We start from the raw sequence: 27,650 nt of genomic DNA on the forward strand, positions 1-27,650 counted from the left end.
TGGCCATCCACTGCAAACATTGTACCATTTCAGGCCTCTTCCCAAGGGTTTCTGACTCTGGAAAGGTATGGAGCAACATGGCAGATTTTTTTTTTTCTTTCCAAACTCACCAATATAATTAGGACACTTCTTTTCTAGAATGAGGCTAAGAGCATTTCCCTAACATGGCTTCTTCCACATGGAAGTATATATCAGGTATAAGAAAGAACTATCTCCTCTTCTCCCCCCACCCCATCACATTTAGGAGTACTCTGCATAGAAATGCACTTTGAGTTCAGAAAACATGTCTTTTGCACTTTGTACCCATAATCTAACTCAAGCATGGTGCCTAGAAAATGTCAGTTACTCAACAAATACTTTCTGATTACATGAATAAATAAAATTGGCAGTTAAAGATGATGTGAATTGATGGCTTTCCACTAAAGAGAGTGTAAAAGAGAAGGTCATAGTCCCCATGGAGTAAGCTTGCATGATCTGGGGAAGAATGGAAGGAACAGAGTACTAAAAGGGAAAAGAGCAGTGGGAATCTACTAAGACTTTGGATGTAAGGTGAAAGTCTGTTTGGGATGACACAATATACAGCATCTTATTGATGTCATCTCTATTTCTCATATTTTGTTCAAGTTGGCAGCTATCCTGGACTTTGTGGTTTCAGGTATGTGGTAAGTGAAAATATGTCCAATGATAATTACTGTATTGTATTGTCTTCTGCTATCAGAAGCAGTCGAAAACATACTTTTAGCCTGAATAAGTTCATTGTGATGTATTATATCACATTATCTAAAACTCTTTTGGATGTAAGTAACAGAGACCAGTTCACGTAATTAAAGCAAAAGCAAGAATATGATAAGGAAATAGCCATGTCTTAAAGAACCATTAACAGTTCAGAAAGGGCCCCAAATCTTGAACTGCAAAGCTACAGGAAACCAGGCAACACTCTTTCTCCATTTCTTAATCTCTGTGCTTTATGTGACTCTTAAAACTTCTATTTTTCCAGGTACTGGCCTCTGCTATACAACTCCTGAGTTTATACATCTCCTCCAATCAAGAGAAAAACTCAGACAAAGACTCAAATCTTTTATCTAGGTACCAAGAGAAAACCACCAAGCACACCCTAGAGTCTCCTGGGCAAGGAAGAAAGTCAATGCCCTATCCAATTGCTTAGTATAGTCTCTAGTCCTGCCTCACCAGTAAGCCTGGCCAGAGATTCTGGGCAGCTGTGGAGTCCATTCTGTAGCCCTCCTTAGACTGAGTCAAGTCAGCAGGCTGGCCCAACTGTAGAGCATAACCTCCGGCGCTATCTGCAAGGGAGCCCAAACAGTGACCCCAGGCAGAGTTGGACCTGAGCCAACAGTACTTCTGTTGGTCTCGTCTAGGCACAGACCCCAGCCAGCAACCCCACCCAATTGTGGAGCATAGCCAACAGCCCCACCCAACCATAAGGCACAGCTGGTAGCCCTGCTTGACTAGGGACCCCAGCCAGAAGCCTTGCCAGAGAGTGGAGCATAGCCAGCAGACTGCCCAATCATGAAGCCAGCCTGCAGCCCAGCCTGAAAACAGTCTAGCCAGTGGCACCCTACATCTGGCTGGGGAGCCAAGTCAGATGAACATAGATTCAAAAATTCTCAACAAAATGCTAGCAAACCAAATTCAGCAGCACATTGAAAGGGTCATATACAATGACCAAGTGGGATTTATTCTTGGGATGCAAAGATGGTATAACATATGTAAATCAATAAATGTCATATACCACAATAAAACAAAAGGTAAAAATCACATGATCTCAATAAGTGCAGAAAAAGCATTTGACGATAGAACATCCTTTGATGATAAAAACTTTCAACAAATTGAGTATAGAAAAAACATCTTGACATAATAAAGGCTACTATATGACAAACCATAGTTGTCACTTCAATGGCGAAAGGTTGAAAGTTTTTCTAAGACCAGCAACAACTCTCACCACTCTTACTCAACTTGGTACTGGGGGTCCTAGTCAGAGTAATCAGGCAAGAAAAAGAAATAAAGGGAATCCAAATCATAAAAGAAGAACTAAACTTGTCTTTGTTTGAAGATGACAAGATCATACATTCACTAAACTCAAAATACTCTATCAAAAAACTATCAAACCTGACAAACAAATTCAGTGAGGTAGCAGGATACAAAATCAACACATAAAAATCTGTTGCATTTCTGTACACTAACAACAGATTATCTGAAAGAGAAATAAAGAAAATAATCCTATTCACAAAATTATTGAAAACACTAAAATACTTAAGGGTAAGTTTAACCAAGGAGATGAAAAATTTGTACATTGAAAATTATAAGACAATGATTAAAGAAACTGAAGAAGACACAAATAAATGGAAAGATATGCCATGTTAACGGATCAGAAGAATTAACATTGTCAAATGTCCCTACAACCCAAAGCAATCTATAGATTCAATGCAATTCATACCAAAATTCCAATGGCATTTTTCACAGAATTAGAAAAAAAAATTCTAAAATTTGTATGGAACCCACAATAGATCCCAAATATCCGAAGCAATCTTGAGAAAGAAGAAGGAAACTGGAGGCACCACCCTTCTTGATTTCACACTTTATTATGTAGCTGGAGTAATCAAATAGTATGGCACTGGGATAAAAGTGGACACATAGGACAATGGAATAGAATCAAGAGCCCAGAAATACATCCATGCATATACAGTCTACTAGTATTTGACAAGGAAACCCAGGATGCTCAATAGGAAAAGATAATCTTCCATAAATGGTGCTAGGAAATCTGGATAATCACATGCAAAATAATGCAATTTAACCCCTATCTGAAACCACTCACAAAAATTAACTCAAAGAAAAGGGTACCTGGGTGACCCAGTTGGTTAAGCATCTGCGTTCAGCTTGGGTCATGATTTCAGGGTCCTGGGGTCAAGCTGCATGTCCAGCTCCCTGCTCAGCAGGGAGTCTGCTTCTCCCTCTCCTTCTGCCCCTCCCCTCCCCTCTGCTCTGTTCTCTCTCTCTCTCAAATAAATAAAATCTTTTAAAAAAATTAACTCAAGATAGATTAAAGACTTACATGTAAATCTTGAAGCCATAAAACTCCTAAAGAAAACAACAACAAAAATGTTCTTGATATTGTTCTTGGTGATAATTTTATGAAGATGACATCAAAAGCAGGAGTAACAAAATATATTAAACAAGTGGAGCTACAATAAAATAAAAAGCTTCTGCACAGCAAAAGCAATAATCAACAAAATGTCAAGGCAACCTGGGAAATAGGAGAAAATGTTTGTAAACCATATATTGGATAAGGGGTTAATGTCTAAAATATACGAGGAACTCCTATAACTCAATAGCAAAAAAACCCAAAAAACAAAACAAAACAAAATTTTAAAATCCATTTTTAAAATGAGCAGAGGAGGGGCACCTGGGTGGCTAAGTCAGTTGGGTGTCTAACTCCTGATTGGCTCAGGTCATGATCTCAGGGTCATGAGATGGAACCCTGTGACAGACTCCATATGGGCTCAGCAGAGTCTGCTTGAGATTCTCTCTCTCTCTCTGCTCCTCTCTCCACTAATGCTCTCTCTGTGTCTCTCTAAATAAATAAATAAATAAATAAATAAAATAAAATAATAAAAAAATAAAATGGGCAGAAGACCTGAATAGACATTTTCCAAAAAGATATACAAATAGCCAATAGATACACGCAAATGTGTTTAACATCACTAATCATCAGGGAAATTCAAATCAAAACCACAAAGTGATACCACCTCATACCTGTTAGAATGACTAGAATCAAAAAGACAAGAAATAACAAGTACTGATGAGAATGTGGAGAAAGGGTGTCCTTGCACACTGTTGGTAGGGATGTGCATTGGTATGGTCACCATGGAAAATAGTTTGGAGATTCCTCAAAAAAAAAAAAATAGAATTACAATATGATCCAGCAATCCCACTTCTGGATATATCCAAAGGAGATGAAATCAGAATCTCAAAGACATGTCTACACAACCTTGTTCCTTACACCATTATTTACAATTGCTAAAGTATAAAAACAACCTAAGTGTCTGATGGCAGATGAATGGATGATGAAAACGTAAACTTGAAATTTGCTAAGCGAGTAAATCTTGAATGTTGTTGCCACAAAAAATGTGGTAACTATGTGAGGTGATGAAAGTGATAACTAACCTTAATGTGGTAATCAGTTTCACGATATGTACATATATCAAATCATTACATTATATAAACTTACACAATATTATTTGTCAATTATATCTTAATAAAGCTAGGGTGGGGGGAAGTATATCAGATAATTCCCTGTTTTCCAAGTAAGTGTTCCTTAAGTAATCTCAAATAATTTTTCTTTACTTCTCTAATTCCTTAAGCAAACGTTATCTTGCTGAAGAGTCACTTTTCATCCACTGTGAATTATGAGGAGTGGAAATAACTACAAATTCATTCTACTTCTACAAAACCAGAAAAAATTCAAATAATTTTACTGTACTCACATTTTTCATATTAAAACATTATAGTCAAATGAAGATTTTCTTTTCTTCTAAGATAATAACTGTTTAATAATATGTCATGCAAAGTAGTTTTGTTTAATGTTTTCATTTGGGGAAAAAAACACATTTTAGAAATTATGATTAGGTTAAAAAATTATAGCAACATAAAAATATTTCTCAAAAAAAATAAATTACAAATTGGCCTTGAGATGAACATTGGTGAGCACTCAACAGTGTAGGTCAGATGTAACCTAACTTGAAAAAGAGGAGGGAAAACATGCTAAGCAGAGACAACAATGACATTTCTGGAAAAAAAAAAAAAGATTTCCATTTGTTGATTATGTAATTCCTGCAGTTACTTTCCTTTTCAAAATATATGTCTTGAGCTTATTTCAGTTTACAAACACTTTGGCAGTGTAAACTAATTAGATAAAATATAACAATAATAAAAAAAGAAGTAAAATGGAAATTATTTTTTACTATTTTAAATGATTCTATTCAGAGATTTTAGCAGAGGGTAAGATTCAAAATTTTAATAAAGTTCAATGTGCATATTATGTGTGAATTCCATTTGTCTAAGCCAGCTCCATAACCCTGGGTAAAAACAAATGTCTTGAACATTGACTGGTAAGTCCCCTACAATTGCTCCTCTCTAGGGTTACATTGTATGTTGTCCCCATGCACTGGTTCCACTGGTCCTGCATTTATTTCCTTAAATAAGCCCTGCTTTTTCTGGCTCATGGCCTTTATCACACAGCTTGCTTTGCCTATAACACTCCTCATCCAGGCTCCACTTTACCTGGTTAATGTGCACTCATCCTTCAATATCACTTCATACTCACCTCTAGTAAAGCCTTCCCCAACATTCTAGGACTAGATCACATCTAGGTATATAGTTTTATAGCACCTGAGACCCTAATTTTATCAATACATTTGAATAACTAGGAGAAAAAATATCTCTCCCCCCCCCAGATTCACAAAGCAGAGGCAATACAGACTGTTAATTGTTTTGTATCTCTAGCACCCATGATATAGCTTAGCACCGGGGAGGTGCTTAAAACTTTGACTTTACTTCCTTAAGCAACAAATTCTGAAAGGAACATAACAATGGGAGAATAAGAAGTAAACATAAGTTTAAGGCAGAATTCAGAACATGAAAGAAATTTTTATGGCGTCTTTAGATTTTAGGAAATGGAAGGCTTGATGATAAAAGAACATGCAGTTATATAATCACAATGTTAATTACTATGACAAAAGTAAGATTAGTTTCTCTTATTTTTAAGAAAAAAGAAAATAACTAGCTTGCTCACATTTTTCTTAGGGTTATCCTCATTTATACTTCGTTATTTTATTATAGCTGGAAGGTATTTCAATTTTTGTAGTATTTAATCTGAATTAACAACTTTGAAACCCTGTTTCACATTTCAGAGATTAATAAATCTTCAAAGCTAAAGTTTGAAGAGGTATTGAATCCTAATTACATTTTTATTTCTGAATTCTTTCAAACATCAAACACTTTTTAAAAGAATCAGCCCATGCCTGCTGGTGACCAGGTGTTCTTAAGCTTAAGACTATAAAAACAATAAGATGGCTATAAAGACCTGACCTTCAAAGTCAGATCTCCAGGAAATCTGCAAATGTAATTTTTAGGGCATGTGGAGGCAAAAGCAACAGTAGGTATCCACAGCCCACCCACCCCATCCCAGCACATATAATGACCTCAAATCTTTATAAATTAGACATAGCCTAAGAATTCAAGTAGAAAATTGTTAGAGGTATTTCAGCAGCAAAAGTCTTTATAAACCTAAAGCAGCATGTTTAAGAGTCTAGCAATAGTTTAAAAGCAGATTATTAGGCATTATGTATCATCTAAGTTTTTCTGTATATTTTTATTAAACACATTTCCAGTCACATTAACTTTAAAATAAGTATATCTACATATGACATGGTTTATATTTCTTTTCAACATAGTTTAAATTTAACAGGTGCCAAAGTTATTAGTTTACTTTTTTATTGTTCTCCCAAAGCATTTCACCAGGAAAAGGTGCTACTCAATCTCCTGTATCTACGTCAAAGAGAGTTTTGGTCATCAAAACTTTAGGTTCCTTCTGCTCTACATTTCTGAGCATTTTTTCAAATTATTATGAAGACAATACCTTATTGAAAATATAAAAACCTAAATGTCTTTTCACAAGAAAAGTTCATTGTAGGTCATTTGTTCATTTCTCCATCAGGACCCACTTACTGACATGAACTGGGGATGGAGCAGTGGAAGGGAAAGAAAAAGAGAGAATGGGAGGGGAGAGGGTGGGAGGGCAGAGACTGAAACTCCTCAGTTTTCTTACATGCTGAAGTTAAGATATTCCACGGAAATATTCATTCCATAGAATCCAATGGATTGCTTAAATTTAGAGGTAATAAAACTGCACCTAAGAAAATCTTATCATGAAACCTAACGAATATAAACCATTCATTCATTCATTGAATAGATTAATTTCATAAACATTTGAGTACCTACTATGCTTTAGTCAGTGAAAGACACACACACACACACACACACACACACACACACACACAGAGGCAGAGAAAGAAGTCAAGTCTGCAATTTCAGTGGTGTGATGGGTTCTACAGAAAAGGTACATCTAAGATGGTGAAGGTATTCAGGGGTCAGTCTTGGGGAAGTTTTCTGGAAGAGGTGACTTTTGAACTTGGTCTTGAATATTGGGTAGAAATTTGCTACTTGGAAAGTAGAAGATAGGAATGGGTGAGGAAAATATAATCCCTGTAATCCACAGTGTGTCAAATGAAATAATAGAATCTTTTTGTTGTTGTTGTTAAACTACTGAAAAAAAAAACACAAAACCATTTTATATGGCTGCAGAGAATGTGGAAGTGGTCATTTGTAGCTGGAGAAAGAAGGGCAGCAGATTATACAAAGCACTGTGTTATGCAGAGGAGTTTGGATTTATCCATCCAGAAAAATTAAATAAGTAAATGTAAAGTCATGGAAGACTGTTACTGTATTTGTGTTTTGTAAAGAACATTCTGCGGAAACATGTGAAGGCTGAAATAGAGATAGACAAGACATGAGACTTTTGTTAAGAGGCAAGAAATAAGACAGGGGACTATAGAAGAGAGAAGTTGGTAGATATTTCAGACCAGAGCACAGATGGACATAAGCCATGAGAAAGAAGAGTGTCTATGGTCTTGACTCTAGTGTTTGCCCCACTTTCAGTTTTTAGTATGGGGAATTAATGCCAAGAGGAATGTGTCAACAAATTCACAGAATCAATGATAGATAAATTCAATCATCAAAACCAAAGCCTTCGATTTGTTGGGATGTACACTGCTTTTAAAAAAAGCAAAACATGACTTTTCTTATGTAAACTATCAAGCGTTTATTTCATTTCCATTGAAAATATTTTCAAGTAAAAAAATGGACAAAAATACATATACAAAGGTTGAAGCAACTAAAAGCATGACAGTTATGCAGATACATAAATACAAATGAAATTAAATTCACTGCAAAACTGAGTGACATCATATTGCACCAAAAATTATTCCATACAAAAACACACGTCAAGACTTTCCATCAGATGAAAGCACTCTTATATCATAGTATCTTACCACTCACACAACTAGCCCACAAACACCATCTGGCAGTGTGATTGTTGCACCAGAACTCTCCCCAGAGGGAAATCATTAAACTGTAGAAAAATCCATTTTATTTCACATATCACATGATGGTGTAAGTATCAGTGCCAGAGAACCTTAAGAAACACAACACAATCACACATGAAAGTCCCTTTGCGCCATTTATATTTTCATAGTTAAATATCTAAATAAATCAGTACACCTAATGTGGTTGGAATGTAGACACAGAAAAGGAATTTTGCTATTTAGAAATTTATTCAATATAAGACATTGTGTAAAATTTGTACAAAATACAAACAGACCCCTTTACCAAGTTTTATCATCATACTGTCAGAGTGAAGAAACCCCACCACAGATGAGGACCATTTAGGATACTGAGGCTCATTCTTCCTCAGACAGATTTCTCTGTTCCTGTATTTGAGATGACCAGGCCAAACGCTGTTCCTCCTGCCCCTCAGTTAGGGGAATGGTTCAAGGTCATGACAAATGCATTCCAGATTCATGTTAGGGGTTGGAGCTGTCTATAAATTACAATTGAAACATAGATCAAAGAGATGGCTGCCAGCACAACCCTCCAGAGGATTTTGACTACCATTTTTTCCAGTCGTCTAATCTGATCCTGTGGGTGCAAATTACTGGTGCTTGCCGTATAGAATGTCAGAAGCATTTAAACACATTCATATACAGTACCTAATAATATGCTAATATGAACATACCAGCACACATTTTCTATCCCTTGATAATTGAAAAAGAAGTCACTGTTACTAGGCAGATTTAACACAAAGCTCACTAAATCCATTTTTATATAAAGTAAATACAGATATACATACAATAAAAAGACACAAAAAATTCATCATGAAATGAATTCTGAGTCAATAACTAAACACCATCTCTACCAGTGCATCACTACCATCTAATCCACTCTACAATAAGTAAAAAAACAAAAAACAAAACTCTATGAAATCTGGAGTCAAATATTTGTCAGAAAAGTAGGACAAATTAAGTTCGTCAAGAATTCAATACAAGAGGCCATTTGTCGTGCCTTTTTCTAACTTGTGCTTATTATAAAAACACAGGTAGCCAACATTTAGCATTAGTAGAACACAACTCCATGTCCATTCACCAATTTGGCACAGAGAGAAGACTATATTTCATGGTACTAAGCAATGAACTCTTAACACATCTAATGCTTATGTTTGCAAAGTTCTCAAAATGTTGAGGGGTACCACTGAAGACTCATTACTATTACACTGCAACACACCTACAAAGAAATAGAAACTTGAGGCTCATGCTTGTGTTCAAAATAACATTGACCCCAAATATCCTAAAAGAGTAAAGTCATATATCACTCTCTGCACATGAAGAATGTCAAAAGAAGAATTCGGTTTTCAAGATGTAAGCATCAACAGTTTCGTTCCAGATTTATAGTACTGGTAATACTATTCACAAGGGAAAACAATGAAGTAAAAAATTTCTCCAGGGAAGGGATCAAAAAAAACAAAATCCAAGACTACTTAAAATTTTCGGAGGATTCTTGTGGTTTATGTGATAACCACAGGTATATATTGGGGTCTTTTTTTTTTTTTTTTTGGCATCCAGAGCAATTAAAAAGTGCTATATGGTAGTGTTTGAAATTATTAAAACAACAGTAGTTTAATGCAGTTCACTCCTATTCTGTTAAAAGCATACATTCATTTGAAACAATCTGTTTTAGTTCCCCAAAGTATTATTTTACTTTAAGATAATTTTCTTTATATTACATTAGTCAGTAAACGGAAATTTGGAATGAAGGAGAAATGCTAGGGAGAAAATAATTCAGAAATCTTTTGAAATAAGACAGTTCAAACCTAGAACCAAGAACCACATTGCATTGCCTCCAGGTGTGATACAAATGAGCTTCTGAGCATGTGCTGAAGACTGTTAACTGGTAGGAGTAAGTGAGGTCTATCTTCACAATCATCATTTAAGTCAAATCCCTCCCAACCCAACCAATTATCCAGATGGAACATCAAAGGCCTATTATGTTTTCCCATAAGATTCTGTGCAAAACACTGTCACCCAAGGTGCTCAAAATACAGTCACTTCTGCAAAAGACATAACTGTGATTCAGTCTTTTTTGTTTGTTTCTCTAGCTTTCAGCATGACCTTTAAAGACTTCAAGAGGTAATAAGGAAGGACTCAGCAAACAAGTCTTCTAACCAATAAATTAATTCGCTTGAAAGTTATACTTTAAAAAAAAACGTCAGTAGTGTATGTGCGGAAGGAAAAACAAGTATGTTCACTTTCAAACCAGTGCATCCATCTGCATGGCGCTCAGATGCCTACTGCTCCACAGTTTTCTCGAGAGAACTTTTATCTATAAAACTGTTAAGGCTGTTACTGATAACATAAATGTACCCTTGACCCAAGTAGTTGAAATATACACATGTAATAGATAACTACGTGAGATAACCATCTCCCAGTGATATTTTAAGGCCAACGGTAACAAAGAGAAGAGAAGTGAGGACTCCCAAAGAAGTAAACCAAGTGGCAGTTTCACACTAAGGATATTTAGGGTCATTGTATAAATTCAGATTAAGACTAACTCCCATTTTGAGGCTATCATGTCAAGATATGACAAATAAAACAAAGGAATTCATTGATTCATTTAAAAGAAAAAACAGAAATGGTTCAAAAAGATCGAGTTAATATCCTTAGGAGGTTGTAAAAAAGGACAACATCTCACAACATGGAACACTGGTAAACTTTCTGTGAGACCAAGATTTACACCTTTGTGAATTTGTAGTGAATCTAAAAACAGGCCAAGCATTTATTTTTAGATACCAACTAATTTGAAAATGCAACAAAAAGAAGTAAGGATTATCTTCAAAACTTGGCTGTTAAAGTAACTTTTTAAGAACAGTACTAAAACCACCCAGAAGTTACACTTTTAGGTATTATATATATTGAGATACATTTAAAATACTGTTCATGAGAAAATTAACCTAAAATACACTTATAGGTAGTAACTTTTTACCTTACATATAAATTACGTAAACAGAAGCTGTCAAGATGTCTCATTATCTACTCTAATTTATATCCACCACGAGTTTCTTGCCAGTTACACAATGCCATGCTTTAATACCTGACTTTGAATTGTTAACAAAGTAAAATGTGACTCTGTAAACATTATCAGCACCAACATACACCATGTTGGGTAAAATGAAGCAAGATTACATTTAAGTAAAATCAATCTTTTACTCATCTGCCTTCAAATCCCAAATCTCACTCTATTTCTTTCCTAAGAAAAAGAATTACAATTAAAACCCTAGTTTTTGTTTTTCTATCATTCAGAACTGAATCATAAAATATGTCAAAAATGAACTCTCTCCTTATATATCGCAAAATATATATTATGAGAAAGTCAGTTATAATTATATATAGACACTTCAATTAACTCAAAACTGTATTATTTAAAATATATTCTGTAACTGGCCTGTGTTTATTTTTACTAGAAAAAGTAATGGAAGTTATTTTACCATACTCACAGTGACAGATGCAGATTTTGTAATGCCAGAAATGTATACGATTTTTCTGATCTTCTTCAAGAAAATTAATACAAATTTCCTAACGCAACGTTAGCTACAGGACCTTGGAAGGGGCATGTCTAAGTGTGGGCACTGAAGCTACATTCCATTAGCTACTTAGGATATCCACTTATGCACAACAGACGATTAATTTTTAATATTTCTTTGACTATGCTGCATAATAAGTTACATCAAAATATCATTACTTCCAGTCACATGCTATCTTTCATTTCCTGCTACTCTGACCTTCAGTATTCTATCTTTTCATAACCTATACCTCAATTATAAGAAATCCACTATAGGTCAAAGATGACTTCTTTCTTGTACGGCATTACATTCATCTACAAATAGAGATAAAATAATGAGTTTCCTGAAGACTAATTACAGTCCATAAAAAATTATGTTGAGTTAAGTAATTATACTCAGGTTAACTATCTGTTAATATATCAAATAGCAACTGGGGAAACAATTTTACCAGACACGTAAAATAATCCAGAAATTTGTTTCAACATACATGTTTTAGTGTTAGAGAAACTGTTATTCATTGCTAATGTAACCTAATAATCTATCCTACTTTTGTGCCAGCAGAGATGGGGGAAAACAGTATAAGCACGTATGTATATTTGTGGGTGCACACACCTAACATTTATGTTGGGTACTGGAGTCCGCCATCTTTTCTAGGACAAATCTTTAATCTCCTGGAGAAAGATAAGAACAAGGTCTACTTCCAGCTGACCTAAACATTCATAACAGTCCAGTTTTCCTCAACTGATGAAAGAAAAATCTCAGGAAAATAACCTAACATTTTAAAAAATGAGTCAAAAATATTTACTGAAATATTCATAATTGCATAAGGAGAATCAGTCCATTTTTAAATCAAATTGTTTTAGTTTTGGAAGTCTTTGCTAAATCTGTTTAATTCTCAATTAAATATTTGAGACTCCAAGTTACCCAAAAAGTAGTACATTCGAAAATAGCATATTAGTTGTCTTAAACTGTATTGGCCACTTTTACTTTTTGTGTTATAATAAACTCGTAATATGTATATAAACATTTGAATATCCACACTGGTGCAAGTATATTGTAACTGGTGCAAGTAAGTGTAATGTAATTGTAATTCTCTCTATATATAATTCTAAATATATGAGAAAAAATTTTACTTAGTATAAATAAAAATATACATATTAGTGTATGGGAGAGTTTTCAAATAGAATTGGCTTGATGTGATACCATCTGAATAGAAATTATGAATATTGATTCCCCGATTATAGAAACCCTGCATCTTGTTGAGATGTATAAGTTGAAGTACAACTTAATCTTTATTACTTAAAAAAAAAATTACTGACTGACTGACTCTCTGGTTAAAAATGGTATTACAGTGGCATCAGAAATTTAGCAATGCAAAAATCATTTTTGAAAATGATGTAAAAAATGAGAACGTATCCTAGTTAGCTTTTACAATGTTATATTTAAAAAGAAATTAAAACAAAAAATAAAGGAATAAAATGAGACCTATCTGCCGCTGTAGTTACAAGCACATTGCTCTCAGAAATAATCAAGAACTATGTAAAGAACTATGTAAACCTCTCCATGAGATTTTACCATTTTTTTCATTAGACAAAACAAACAAACAAACAAAAAATAAACCTCACAAAAAACCTAAATAAGAGTTTTCTGGTTTATATTACATGGGCCTAGACTGTAAAAAAAAAAAAAAAAAAAAAAAAGGAATATAAAGACAATCTATTTTTTTCCCTCAGCAACAATAGAGTGGCAAGAGATATAGACAAATAGAAGAAGCAGAGACTACAGATCAAATTTGAAAACCAGATGGTACGAGAAAAAGGAAGGAGCTTTTATGAATTCACTTAGAGATCCAAACACCAGGTTTGGCTGAAAATAATGTCAATCTTGGATGTGTATTAAATGTTATCAAGAGCAAAAACTGAAATTGGTGAATTGGAATTGCCTCAAATTATAAATCATCATTTCTACTTTGGTCAATTTCCTATAAACTCTCTATCAGCTCTTAATGATTTTAATCAGTACAGTTCTTTCAAAAATTGTTACTTTTAAAATTAGAGGATGAAACATACTCTGGTATGACTATTTCATCTTGGATGTATGTAAATAATAGTTTACACATTCCATCGTTATGTTACACTATGAAAACTCCACAATATTTTCTAAACCTAGTATAAAAACACCTGTCTGAATACACACACACATTTTCTCCTTCTTTCAGTGAATTTGTTATCAGTTATCTCTTTTGCAAGTTGAATGATAATTAAGGTGGGGAAATTACTGACAAAGCTGAGATAAAGAAGTAGAAAATTTTTAGAAACATCAGTTGTAAATCTTATTTAGCAGTGACATTTCTTTCTCAATTTTTATGTAAATATATGCCTTTTCCTAATTAATCTGGACAGTTTCATCTGAAGAGATATTTTAACGGAATATAAAATATATAAAGGAAATATACAAACTGTCAAAATTTATCACCATGTAAAAATAGCTATGAGATTAAAAAATTGTTCATAATTACTAACACTGCATATAGATATGATTATAGGGTTGGGCATAATATTTTGGGTATTCTCTTTCTTGTTGATTTATGTCTTATATGGACATTGCAATTTGAAGATTTAAAAGTGCATATATTTAGCTATATTATCATGGGGTAAATTATTAGTGAAACAAATGATTGTGCTTAAGAGGCTTTAATACCAAACTGACTATTGCTTTGCTCTAAGAAAGATGTTACATCCTTTCCTGATCAAGTGGGCTGCCATGAAAACAGAGTGGCCCATAGCCGTGGAGCTTCCTGATAATGAGTGAAAAAAAAATCTTAAGATAATCAGTTATCAAGAATTTTTAGACATAATTCCTGGATTTTTCTCATAACAGCCCCTGGAAACTCTTCTTTAATGTATTCATTAAAATTAGGCATATCCCCTCTGTCCTTTGTTCAAAATGCTCTGGGTAGAATGCATTAAAAGATGAGTGATATCTAAGTTGGTATCTAAGGGGAGGCAATGCAATGCCAACATAAAATAAATTTCTTTCTTTCTTCGGTCCATAATGATGACATATGCTTTTTCCCCCCCAGAAGAGTAGAAAACACTTTTCACAGTATGGTCATCTACAGTATATAAAAATTGTTTCTATAAAAGCCATATATACAGAAAACATCTCGGTGTTCATGATAAGATATGTTATAAAGACCACTAAAGTAATTGTTCATTCGGTATTTTTCCTCTAATTTCCTGTAGGTATCAGGAATTCCAAAATCATGTGAACTCATGGAATACTTGCATAGCATATCTGCTTTCAATAACTACGCGGAGTTATAACTAAATTTCTTAGAAACCAGTTTGAACACACTAAAAGATATGAATAGCAATAACTGATTCCTTTAGTCCACACCAAAGTTGCAATCCTCTGGATTTTCATAAAATGAAGTGAAGATCCACATTTTGTTTCAGCCCTTTGGGCAGAAACAAGGCCAAGCATAGATTGCCAAGATTTCAAATGCATTAATTCATAATTTATGACAATCTTCTTCTGGTACAACTTCCAGTATTATTTGTAATGTTCTGGTTATTCTGTCTACAAAGAAATAAAGAAGAGAAATTAAAAATGCACAGAACTCAGAAACGCATAAGAACAGCAGAATGTGAATTATTTGGGGTTGAATACTGAAAACACACAACCACCTATTTCATAGAGCACTTTCAAGAATTATTTACTTCATTAGAATCCCATCATGCTCAATTAATTTATTTGTCACTTCTGTAACTTCCCATGATGGCTTCTCAGCAAGAATACATTAATATTTTGTATTCAAATAGGAACTTTTATTCATAAACCAGGAGGCTGAAAATATTTTGAGGCAATAGAACCAAGATATAAATAAATGTTCAAAAATACACTTCATATTCGGTTTAAAGATGGCTTGTTGTTTTAGTACCTATGAGATTACAACCAATTCGTCAGGAAAATGAAAGACACATACTATAATGTCCAGTCTTAAATTTGTAGCATGTTACTGAGTAGAACATGTTGTACCCCAGGGCCTTATTACCTCATCTGCAGAATGAGGGACTTAGGAGTGCCATCAGCAAAAGGGAAGCCTAGGAGGTCCCAACACTTGCCCCCCCCCCAAAAAAACAAACAAACAACAACATCAACAACAAAAAAACAAAACAAGGAAACCAAAAAATACCCCAAGAACAATAAATAAACAGCTATAAACTAAAGAAAACAGATCAGGGAAATTTTTAAACCACAAAGAAAAGAGGGCAAAGGTCTGGCAGAGCTAAAAAACTGAGGACGTCTGCCTAGAAAAGTAAACAAAGAATTTTGCCTGCATCATCCTATCCCCTAGTCAGATGCTGGAGGACCCCAGCCAGCCTCGGTGTTTCGGATGCATGCAGCTTTTGCTACAGAGGTCTTCCACGGTCCTCCTCAATGACACTGGTCCCAGCTGATGGAGCAGCCTGGAGTGCCCCCACTCCGCATCTGCTCCCAGAGGCAGGGGTTACTGCTAAGCTGAGATTTGCCCTTGGGGGGTCTTGGTTGTTGATGAGCCCACGCTCAAGGACTGGGTGCCACAGTACGTCACCATACACAAGACTGGAGCTGCCACTGTTCTTTGTCCACTCCAGCCCCAGACTGGGGCTTTGTCCCATAATTACTGAGGCAACGTCTCCTCACTTGAGCCCTGCCCTTAGGGTCCCAAGTTACTCTTTGGCTGTCATTTTTGGAACTGGGCTACTATTGTCCTGACCCCTCCTCTGACAACTTTTCCAGGTCAAGACTCTGAATTATAATTGCTGAGACAGTCTCTTACTGTCCTGAGTCCTACCCCTGCATTCTAGGTACTGGCTCATACTCATCATTGCCAGGGGCATTGCCACTACCCCAAGTGTTACTCACTTCCTGTGTCCTGAGTCACACTTTGGCTACAATTACCGGAGCTGTGCAGCTACTGCTCTGAGAACCCCCATTCCAGGTCAAGACTCTGAGCTGTCATTGCTGAGATGGGCTCCTGATCCCTGTCCTGTGAGTTCCAGGTCACAGTTCTAACCCATCATTGTTAGGGACACTGACACTACCATGGGCCCCACCCCTCAGGTTTCAAGCTGGGGTTCTAACCTAACATTGCTGGGACAAGGCTACTGCTGCCCTTAACCCTACCCCCAGGTTCTGGGTTGCAGCTCTGAAATGTCATTGCCAGGGCAGTGCTGCCACTGCTCTGTGCCCAGATCCCTGGGTCCCTACACCTTTAATAGACCACTACAGATTTGTGCTGTTGCTATCTTGTAAGTGTACTGGTGCCAGAATTGATATTTTCACCCACATCCTCAGGCTGTGCTACCATCACATTTTGTTATTCCAGGACCGTTGCCACTGCTGCATTCCCTCCTACCAGCACAAGTCACATTGGTGAGTCTTTGAGACCCAGGTACCAGTTACACGGGATATCTGCATATGCCCACACTCTACACATTAGTGCCACAGCCACAACAAGCATATCTATGCCCCAGGATCTAGGCACTGTGATAGTTCCATATGCACCTGATCCTAGGATGCCAGCTCCAATAATGCTCTGAGGGCTCTGAGTGTCAGCATGACTGACCAGGTGCCAAGGAAGGACTCCTTAACTAGAGCTTCCTCCCGTGGGCAAAAAAATCCCAGTAAGGCTATCAGCAGATTTCTCCGCAGAAAACTTGCAGGCCAGGAGAGAATGGGATTATATATTCAAAGGGCTCAAAGAAAAAAACAAAAAAACAAAAACAAAAACAAAACTTCCATCAACCAAGAATACTTTATCCAGAAAAGCTGAGGTAAAGACTTTCCTAGACAAACAAAAGCTGAGGGAATTTATAGCCAATAGACCTGCCTACAGAAGTGCTAAAGAGAATTCTTCAAGATAAAGAAAATATATATATAGTAACATGAAAACATATGAAAGTAGAAAATTCACTGATGAGGGTGAATATATAGTCAAATTCAAAATATTCCATGTTGATCAGAGCAGAAATAAATGAAATAGAGACAGAAAAACAACAGAAAAAATCAATGAAATTAAGAAAAGATAAACTTTTATCTAGATTAACTAAGAAGAGGACTCAAAAAATGAAATCAAAAAGAAAAAGGAAGGGTGTTTGGGTGGCTCATTCGGCTAAGCATCTGACTCTTGATTTCAGCTCAGGTCATGATTTCAGGGCTATGAGATGGAGCCCTGCATTAGACTTCACACTGGGCATGCAACCTTCTTAAGATTCTCTCTCTCCCTCTCCTTCTGCCCTCCACCACCCTTCCTCCCTCTGTCCCCCTTTCAAAAAAAAAAAAAAAAAAAAGAGGAGACATTACAACTGATATCACAGAAATACAAAGGATTATGAGAGACTTCTATGAACACTTATATGCCAACAAACCAAATAACCTAGAATAAATGGATAAATCCGAGAAATATATGCTCTCCCAAGATTAAATCAGGAAGTAGAAAATCTAAATAAACCAATATCAAGTAAGGAGATTCAATCAGTAATAAAAAATACTCCCAACACAGAAAAGCCTAAGAATAGATGGCTTGCACTGGTAAATTCTAGCAAACCTTCAAGGAAGTATTAACACTAATCCTCAAACTGTGCCAAAAAAATTCTAAAGGAAGGAACACTCTCAAACTCATTTTATGAGGCCAGCATTATGCTGATACCAAAGACAAAGACATTATAAGAAAAGGATATCATAGACCAACATTCCTGATGAATTCAGACGCAAAAATTCTCAAAATATTAGCAAGTAAAATTCAACACAATAAAAGGATCATTTACCTATGGCCAAGTGGGATTTATCTCTGGGATGCAAGGATGCATTGAACATATATTGGAAGTCCCAGCCAGAGCAATTAAGCAAGAAAAAGAAATAAATAGCACCCATATCAGAAAGAAAGAAGTAAAATGATCTCTGTTCACAGATGGGTGATCTCATATAAGAAAACCCTAAAAATTCAACTAAAAAAACTTAAAACTATTACATGAATTCAATAAAATTGCAGGATGCAAAATCGACATATAGAAATCAGTTACATTTCTATAGAGAGAGAACAAATTACCTGCAAAAGAAATTAAGAAAGCAATTCCATTTACAATAGTATCAAAAACAATAAAATATTTAGGGCGCCTGGGTAGCGCAGTCGTTAAGCGTCTGCCTTCGGCTCAGGGCGTCATCCCGGCGTTCCGGGATCGTGTCCCACATTGGGCTCCTCCACTATGAGCCTGCTTCTTCCTCCCTCACTCCCCCTGCTTGTGTTCCCTCTCTCGCTGGCTGTCTCTCTGTCACATAAATAAATAAAATCTTAAAAAAAAAAACAACAATAAAATATTTAGGAATTTAACCAAGGAGGTGAAAGTCCTGTATTCTGACAATTATAAGACATTCATGAAAGAGACTGAAGAAAATATAAATAAATGGAAAGATATCTCATGTCCCTAAATTGGAAGAATTAATATTGTGAAAATGTCCATATGACCCAACTGGTCTACAGACTCAATGCAGTCCCAATCAAAATTCCAATGACATCTTTCACAGAAATAGGAAAAACTATCCTAAAATTAGTTTGGAACCCCAAAGACTCTGAATAGCCAAAGCAATCCTGAGAAAGAACTAAGCTGGAGGCATTGCAATACTGGATTTCAAGTCATATTACAAAACTAATCAAAACAGTATGGTACTGGCATAAAAAGAGGCGCACAGAGGAATGGAATAGAGAGCCTATATATATAAATCCACATGCAAAAGAATGAAACCTTAGCTTGGACCCCTACCTTACATCATTCACAAAAATTAACTCAAAATGGATCGAAGATTTAAATATAAGGCCTGAGATCATAAAATTCCTAGAAGAAAACATAGGGGAAAAGATCCCTGACATTGGTCTAGGCAATGATTTCTTGGATAAGTCACCAAACGCACGGGCAACAAAAGCCAAAATAAACAAGTGTGACTATATTAAACTAGACAGCTCTGCACACCAAAGGAATCAATCAACAAATTGAAAAAAACAACCTACTGAACGGGAGAAAACATTCACAAATCATGTCTGATAAGGGACTCTTATTCAAAATACATAAAGAACTCACACAACTTAATAACAAAAAGAGCAAAACCTGAATAGACATTTTTTCAAAGAAGATATACAAATGTCCAACAGGTATATGAAAAGGTGTTCAACATCGAAATCACCAGGGAAATGCAAATCAAAACCATAATGTGATATTGCCTTACACCTGTTAGGATGACTTTTATCTAAAAGACAAGAGATAACAAATATTGGTGGGGATGTGAAGGAAAGGGAACCCTTACACACTATTGGTGGGAATGTGAATTGGTATAGCCATTATGGAAAACATAATGGCAGTTCCTCAAAAAAGTAAAAACTGAACTACCTACGACCCAGCAATCCTATTCCTGGTTGTGTGTACAAAGAAGTTGGAAGTCAGTATCTCAAAGGAATATCTTCACACCTATTTTAATTGCAACCATTATTCATAATAGCCAAGATATGGAAACAACCTAAGTGTTCATCAACAGAAAAGTGGATAAAGAAGATGTGATTATGGAATATATTCAGCCATGGGAAAGAAGGAAATGCTGCCATTTGCAACAACATTATGCTAAGTGAGATGAGTCAGACAGAGATGGACAAATACTGTATAATATCACTTACATTACGGAATCTAAAAAAATGAACTTGTTAAAATAGAGAGTAAAATGATGATTACCAGGGACCAGAGGGTTAGGAAATTGGGGAGGTGTTGTTTAAGGGGACAAACTGAGTTATGGAGCTCTAATGCACAACATAGTGATTAAAGTCAATGATACAATAAATTACAAAAATTGCTAAGGGACTAAATCTGAACCATTCTCAACACCAAAAAGAAATGATAAAGACATGACATTATAAAAGGTGTTAACTAATGCTAGGGTAACCGTCATATTGCAATATACAACTATATCAAACTAACACATTGTACCATCTGAAACTTATATAATGTCATAATGTAAATTATACCTCAATAAAAAAGGTAACTAAAAAAAGAAGAAGGAACTTGGACTAGAAAGTAGTTCTCAAAGTATTATCGCTGGACTGGAAACATTAGCATAGCCTGAATTATCAGAAATTCAACTTTTCCAAGTGCTATCCCAGACCTACTAAATTGGAAACTGAAGGCGGGGCCCAGAAATCTGTGATTCTGCTAGACACTAAAATATAGAAACCAGTGGGCTAGATGATTTCTAAGGTCATTTTATCTTGGCAGTCCTAGAACTCTGAGATGCTAGTTTCCCAGGGTGTTCGTTCTTGTTCATCTCTCATCTTTGTAATCTATCCCCACAGAATCTCTTTAAACTGCTACTGATCCTGGAACCTCCGGAGCCTATCTTCTTGATAGTTTCAGACCCATATCATCTCTCATCCAGACATGCAATGTTTCTCTTCTTTCATGACTTGTCACCTGTAATAGTCCCTTTCAAGCAGTATTTCACGTCACTAAAAAAGATAAATTTTTCATCCATTGCTTTGTAACAGTGTTCCCCAAAGTTGTTTTTCTCCACACACTAATTTTTTATAATATACGTTAATTATCAAGAGCTCAGCACAGTTCTGGCAAATGATAAACTCCATGTAAATCTTTCTTGAATAAATTATATTGTTACAGCCCACTCTACACTGAGATATATGTGGAACACAAGGGAGTGCTCAAGATTAATAAAAGTCCATGTTTACAGAAAAGGGAAGTGATAAAATTAACTGAGAAAAATAGATTGTGGAAAAAGAAGTATCAATCAATAGTATGGGATATACGGCTTTTGTAAGATTGCAAAGCATTGGGATTAAATATACATCCTCTCCATCTCTTCCTCCCTGAACCAATGCCTAGAATGACTGATTTTCGAGTGTGTGTGTGTGTGTGTGTGTGTGTGTGTGTGTGTCTATTCGTGCATGTATCTACTGAACAAAAGCCTTTTCCAAAAGTCTGTTTCTGTATTCTGGGGCCCCCAGCCCTTTGCTTTCTTATACGTCTTACCCATGTCACAACACTGCATCAGTTCCAGAGAAAAGGAGAACAATTTAGAGATCTCGATGCTTTAGTAGTGTGACATTCTCCTTTCTGAGCTCAATTTAGATCTTCTATTCAGCAGCACATATGGGGCCAAAGAATCTGTTTTCCAGTTCTGCACACCCATTCTCTTCTTCCATGTTCAATCAGTCCTATTACATTCTCTCCTGTGACTCTCCTATGTTGTCTCTTGGGATCCCAAGATTTGAATAATTCTCATCATAATGGAGGTTTGGCCAGAGTGACTGATTTTGGCCCTGAGTAAGCTGTTGGAAATACACCTGCTTTTCCTTCTAGGTGATCTACAGCGATGGGATCAGACGGGCAAACTCGGCAGACCCAAATACATCTCTGTGGAAGCTTCCTGCTTGCCTAGGAGAATTGTGGGGCATGTAGCATTCAAATGCACACATGCTCATATAAGACTTTTAACTTTGGGGATAGTCAATTCCATAATTCTATTCTTTAAAAAAATATATATATAATATATATTATATATATAAACGAGCCCACTGGTTTTATATATATATATATATATTGGTTTTTTTTTTAAGATTTTATTTACTTGAGAGAGAGAGCAAGAGAGAGAGAGCATGAGCAGGGAGTGGGCAGGAAAGGGGCAGAGGGAGAGTGAGAAGCAGACTCCTTGTTGAGCAGGGAGCCCAATGCGGGGCTGGATCCCAGGACCCTGGGATCATGGCCCGAGCTGAAGGCAGGTACTTAACCGACTGAGCCACCCAGGCGCCCCTCCATGACACTATTCTTTTAAATAAAGTTGAGCCAATGAGTCTCCACTTGGTGTTTTCGGTGACTGCAAGTTACAAGAGCAAACAGCAATTGCAGTATTTCTAGCTTTACTTTTCATGTTCAGTAGTTTTTGAAATCAGCTGAAACAACAACTGACCTTGCAAAATCTGACTTACTCGATCACCCTTGGTAAAAGCATGGAACCTACAGCCAAAACTGAGTAAGTCTGTGAAGTATTAGCAGAAAACCGATCTTCTGCACAAGTCATAGTGGAAATAATAGTATGTATTTTTTTTTTAAGGCTTCCAAACCTTTTCACATGCATGGTCTCATTTTATCTTTACAATAAAGGTGGTTTGGGCCCCTAAGAGATGTAGGCAAGCTTAACTAATGTAAAATATTGCACTGCAGACTTCGTGAAGAGCCAGTCAAATGCATTAAGGAGCTTTCAGTGAGGTATCATAAGCTACATTACCAATGATACGACATAAGCAGCATATGCTTTTAGGACCCTGGAACTGCAAAGTCATTGTCTACCGAGATGGACTATGATCATTTTGCTGGTGCTCCCCAGTACGAGTCTTTGTAAACAAAGATGTTGCCTAAATACAGCTGGCCTCCATATCTTGCTTTAGCAAGAGGGACCAACGTCCAGTCATCCCATTCATCTCGGCTGTGACACAGTCCGGCCGATAAATAGAGGCAGCCAAGCAAAGTGGTTATTGCAAGCCCTCGCCAGAGCTTGCCAGTTCTAGCTACCTCCATGTATGTGAGCATGTCAGTGCGGTGTCTGCCCCATTTTCCTTGGGTGAGAAGCTCATGTTTCTATAAATAAATAAATAAATACCCAGAAAAATTCACTACTCTGTCACAGATGGCAGAAAAATGTGTTCTGTGTATCTGACTATTCCCTTAAGAGCACATTTTCTTTTCACCCTAGGAATGCTATCAAACAAACCGTGGTTCAATACTGGCATCCTGTGGCCAGAGAAATTAATCAAATCTCGGAAAATCTCAGATCCTCAGGTTCTGAACATTCCTGGCTGTCTGTACCAAGCAGCTTTTCACCATTTCCTGAAGGCTGTTTGGTCACCTCACATCGTCTGTGAAAGCACCTGAGGTTAAGATGTATTTTGATCAACTATCATTTCAGAAGGCTAACCTGTTCATGCATATCAGGGTGAAAAAAAACGATAATGGAAAGTCTAGAGAACGTTACCCAACAACAGCAATAAAAATCTGATACTAAATAGCGGAAGCTCTCCAAGTTCACACTGAGCTTTTTCCTAACAAGGAGACAGTTGGGGAAAGAGGCAAGGTGGTGGGCAGGACTCCGCTGTTTGTGTGTCTATTGTATGAGTGTTTTGTTTTGGCCAAAGGCTAGGAAACTACTTGCTATTGCAGCAATAAATATTATGAATTTTCTTTATTTTACTACAAGAATGCTGCCTAAGAGGAAAATCAAACAAAATTATGGAGGATTGTTGTTTTTTGCTACTCACTTTCAAGGCGGCTATAAAGATAAAGGGTTACAAGGCTCGCAGTTTAAAAGCAGAATTGCCATGCTCCCTGGTAAGACTTAATGGCATTTTTGAGATCCAAATAACCATTATGGGACTACTGCATCGCGGCTGCTTTCACAAATGGCTACACTAAATTTGGAGCCCTTGGAGATGTTTGAAACATCATTAGAGACAGAAAAACAACAAAAAACTTCAAAATCACGTAAGCATAGAAAACCATCAAAGAAGGATCAAGTGTGAAAACTGGCAGTTGGTCGGCACAAAGAAATGGTGCAAAATATGAACATGGTAGCGACGGGAAAGGATGTTTAGAGTTGGCTGCCTCCCGATGGGGGGAGCGCAATGCCTACTACGTGGGAGAAAGCACGGAATCTGCTCTCCCATCATGCTCTCCGTCATCATGGTCCAACTCCAGGGCTATAGATCTCTCTTCCTCAATTCGCCTGCTTTCCCACGGTGCTCGGGGCTTTGAACTGTCTCTAGCCAGGATCTGAGACAGACACAGACCTCGCAATGATGAATGCTAATCTGTCCCAAACATTGGTAATGAGGACAGCAATCCTAAGTGTAGTTATTGTTTAACAAGATTCTTTTTTCTTTTCAGGAAAGCCTCTATATTTATTGCCTCCAACAGAGAAAATGTAAATAAAAATATTGCACAGAAAACTAGTGTGATCTAACAGGAAATAGAGATTAAATACCCTGCCAGACAATCAGTGTGCCCGTGTTAGCCTTAAGGAACCCAACTTTTAGAGTAATGGCTCTTCAGGGAGTAAGTGTTGCTGGCTAGAAAACAAAATTCAGATATAAATAGTAGCATAAGGTCTAAAGATACCAAATACCAATTAAACGCTAATAGAGAGTAGTAGCAAAAGTCTATTTTAAATGGCTGACTTCTAAATGAGTTTGTGTAGCACAGTGGAGAGCTGATATATATGTATATTTTGGAGTTTTTTGTTTTTTAGTTTTAGTAACACTGACCTTATTTATTAACAATTTTACCAGAAATATCAGAAATCTCCCTGAACTTCTTACTGGGCTTTTAAAAATTAATTATGGTTAAAGAAGCAAACTAAAATGAATGATAAGAAAAATAGTTGATTTCTAAACTCACTAAACTCATCAAATTCACCTGCTAGAACATGGCTGTTCTTCTGGCTACATTTCTTTTTACTTCTCTCTTGTCCCCTACCCACTCTAGAAAGACCATGGGCTTTTAAGTCCAGCAGATGTGGGTTCAAATCCTAGCTCAATGGTTTAAAATCTATACACTCAAAAGTAAATTCTCTATCTCCCTGAGTCCTGGTTTCCCACCAGGTATAGGAATAACAAACACTATCTCACACAGGGAGCCTGTAGATGATGGGATGAGAGGATGTGAGGGAAAGTCCTCACTCAGCAGAGCCTCTGACAGACGGACAGCCTTTCCACCTACTCATATCTTTTATTCCCTCTTTCGCCAACTTACTTGGTCACCAAGCCCACTGGGTTTTTCCTCATTAACAGCTTTCACTTTCTCTTGGACCCTGCCAGCATTGTCTGTGTTCAGACCCTTCTTAATCCTTATATGGGATTACTGTGGTAACTACCAATCTTGAGTCTCTTCAGCCTTGACCTTCTCTAATCCATCCTCACTGTACCCAGGATGATTTTTATAAAATACAACACTACTTGAGTTTGAATTCTAGCTGGTCTACTTAACATCCGCATGACTTGGAACAAGCCACATGAATTCTTCCATGATACAACTCAAAATCTATAAAATGGGGATGATAACTTTTCCTACCTTGGAAGGTTGTTATAAGGATTAAATAAGGTGATATATGTGCTAACACACAGAAATCACACAATAAATGTGAGTTGTTATTCTTCTCTTCATTGTTCTTGCTGTTCTTACCCTCCTGTGGTTCGCCATGCCTATTAAGTAGGGTTGTGTCATAATCATGATATTTAGGACCCTTGTGGGTCTCTGTCTCACTCCCAACCAAATCTTTTTTCACTCAGCAAGTAGCATGTTATGATATAGAATCAATAAACTGAGTTCAACCCAGAATAAAAAATAATTATGTCAGTAAGGGAGTCAGGAAAGCAATTAGGTCACCTACAGGACTGTTGATAAAATTCTATCCAAAAAAACTGTTCTCTAAAGACGGGATTAGAGCAGCTCAAACTAAATATCCTGAAAGGATTGAGAGGCTGTACCCTAAACATCCTTCCTGCTTTTTCTTCTCCTAGTTCTAATTAAAATGCAATGATATATTTAAACTAGCAATTGTCTTATTTATATTTTTAAACTAAGGGGTGTGTGTGTGTATGTACACATAGATGGGTTTTCTACAACATGGTCCCTCAAGAGGTCACGAAATGTGTAACAGTCTTACCTGACATTCTTCTAAACCACTTGGGTTTCTTGTCCCATATAATAAAGAGATAGTATGCAGGAACCCCAGTCAGAGTAATGATGAAGCCAATTCCTGTACTAAATGGGTCAGAATACAGGGAAAGGGCAACCATGAAGAGACACGTGAAGGAAAACAAAGCTGGGATGAACAGCGGCACCTGGAACACAGCACAGGGAAAAAAATCACTTCAAGCAGATCCAGAGGCAGAAGATGGGTTCAAGAGGAGCACATCAGTCATAGGACCGGTTGACCCCCACTGGTCGTGTGAGCAGGTGACAGGTACCATCCTACCTTACCTGAACAGCAGCAGCTCTTTGATAGGGCACATACAACGTAGCAAACATACTCCCTTAAATTTTTTTTTAAATAAAATCTTTGAATAGAATAAAACCTGAGGATAAGTAAGTGTGTTTCATTAGGGATGTTTTGTTTGAATGGTTGGACTAGATAAGTACCATTACGATTTATGTTTTTGATTTTAAAAGGTTGGCTCTTTGATAATTATGATTAGAATTTGCTTTAACGTAGAGTCAAGAGCACGGGCTGCTTGTTACATGTTAAAGCCTTTCAGTGCATATTGATTTTCTGTTGGATACTCACAATAAGAACTGACAGGAATAAAACAGACCAACTCCTATTCAACCGCTAATAAAGATGTTGCTAGCATTCAGCAATGGATGTAATTAGAAACAAATTCTGACAACATGACTGACAGCATTATCTGTGTTATTTCTTAAAAGCAAATAAATAGTGAGGTCAAATCAATCCACGAACGTTCACGGCTAAAGGAGATGAGAAATACATTCGTCAGCCCTCCCCAAAGGAAAAGTTTAGTTATGGTAAAGGGTATTCTATTAAGTGGTGCATTCATACACCTTCACTTGCCCTGTGTATTTACACTTCTATTTCTTCGGGAATATATAATGTAGACGAAGAGCGATGTCACAAGTCGTAACATTAAAGAATGTTTAAAATGCCTGTTTTGTAAAGCGGCATCCCTTTTAGAGTTTCAGTTAGTGACAATTCCACATGGCTCTGCCTCCCTCTTTCTCAGCACGGTTATCCACAATTACTCAGCATAAAGTTACAAGTATCCCACACTTTGAGAACACAGCAGGTCATTAGACAC

General features: G+C 36.5%; 1 protein-coding gene across 2 annotated transcripts in view; it reads right to left on the reverse strand.

Moving 5' to 3' along the window:
• Positions 1-14,777: 14,777 nt before the first annotated feature.
• The window catches only part of SLC7A11 (solute carrier family 7 member 11), a 72,826-nt gene continuing 59,953 nt past the window's right edge, over positions 14,778-27,650 (reverse strand). For both annotated transcript variants that reach the window (XM_026499352.4, XM_048212202.2), the window contains 2 exons: positions 26,501-26,678; positions 14,778-15,328 (listed from right to left, as the gene is read on the reverse strand). In XM_026499352.4, the coding sequence (XP_026355137.1) occupies positions 15,261-15,328; positions 26,501-26,678 (246 nt within the window). In that variant the 3' untranslated portion in view covers positions 14,778-15,260. The remainder of the gene's footprint in view (positions 15,329-26,500; positions 26,679-27,650) is intronic.

Source organism: Ursus arctos, unplaced genomic scaffold, assembly GCF_023065955.2.
Source record: "Ursus arctos isolate Adak ecotype North America unplaced genomic scaffold, UrsArc2.0 scaffold_11, whole genome shotgun sequence".
Classification (NCBI taxonomy): domain Eukaryota; kingdom Metazoa; phylum Chordata; class Mammalia; order Carnivora; family Ursidae; genus Ursus; species Ursus arctos.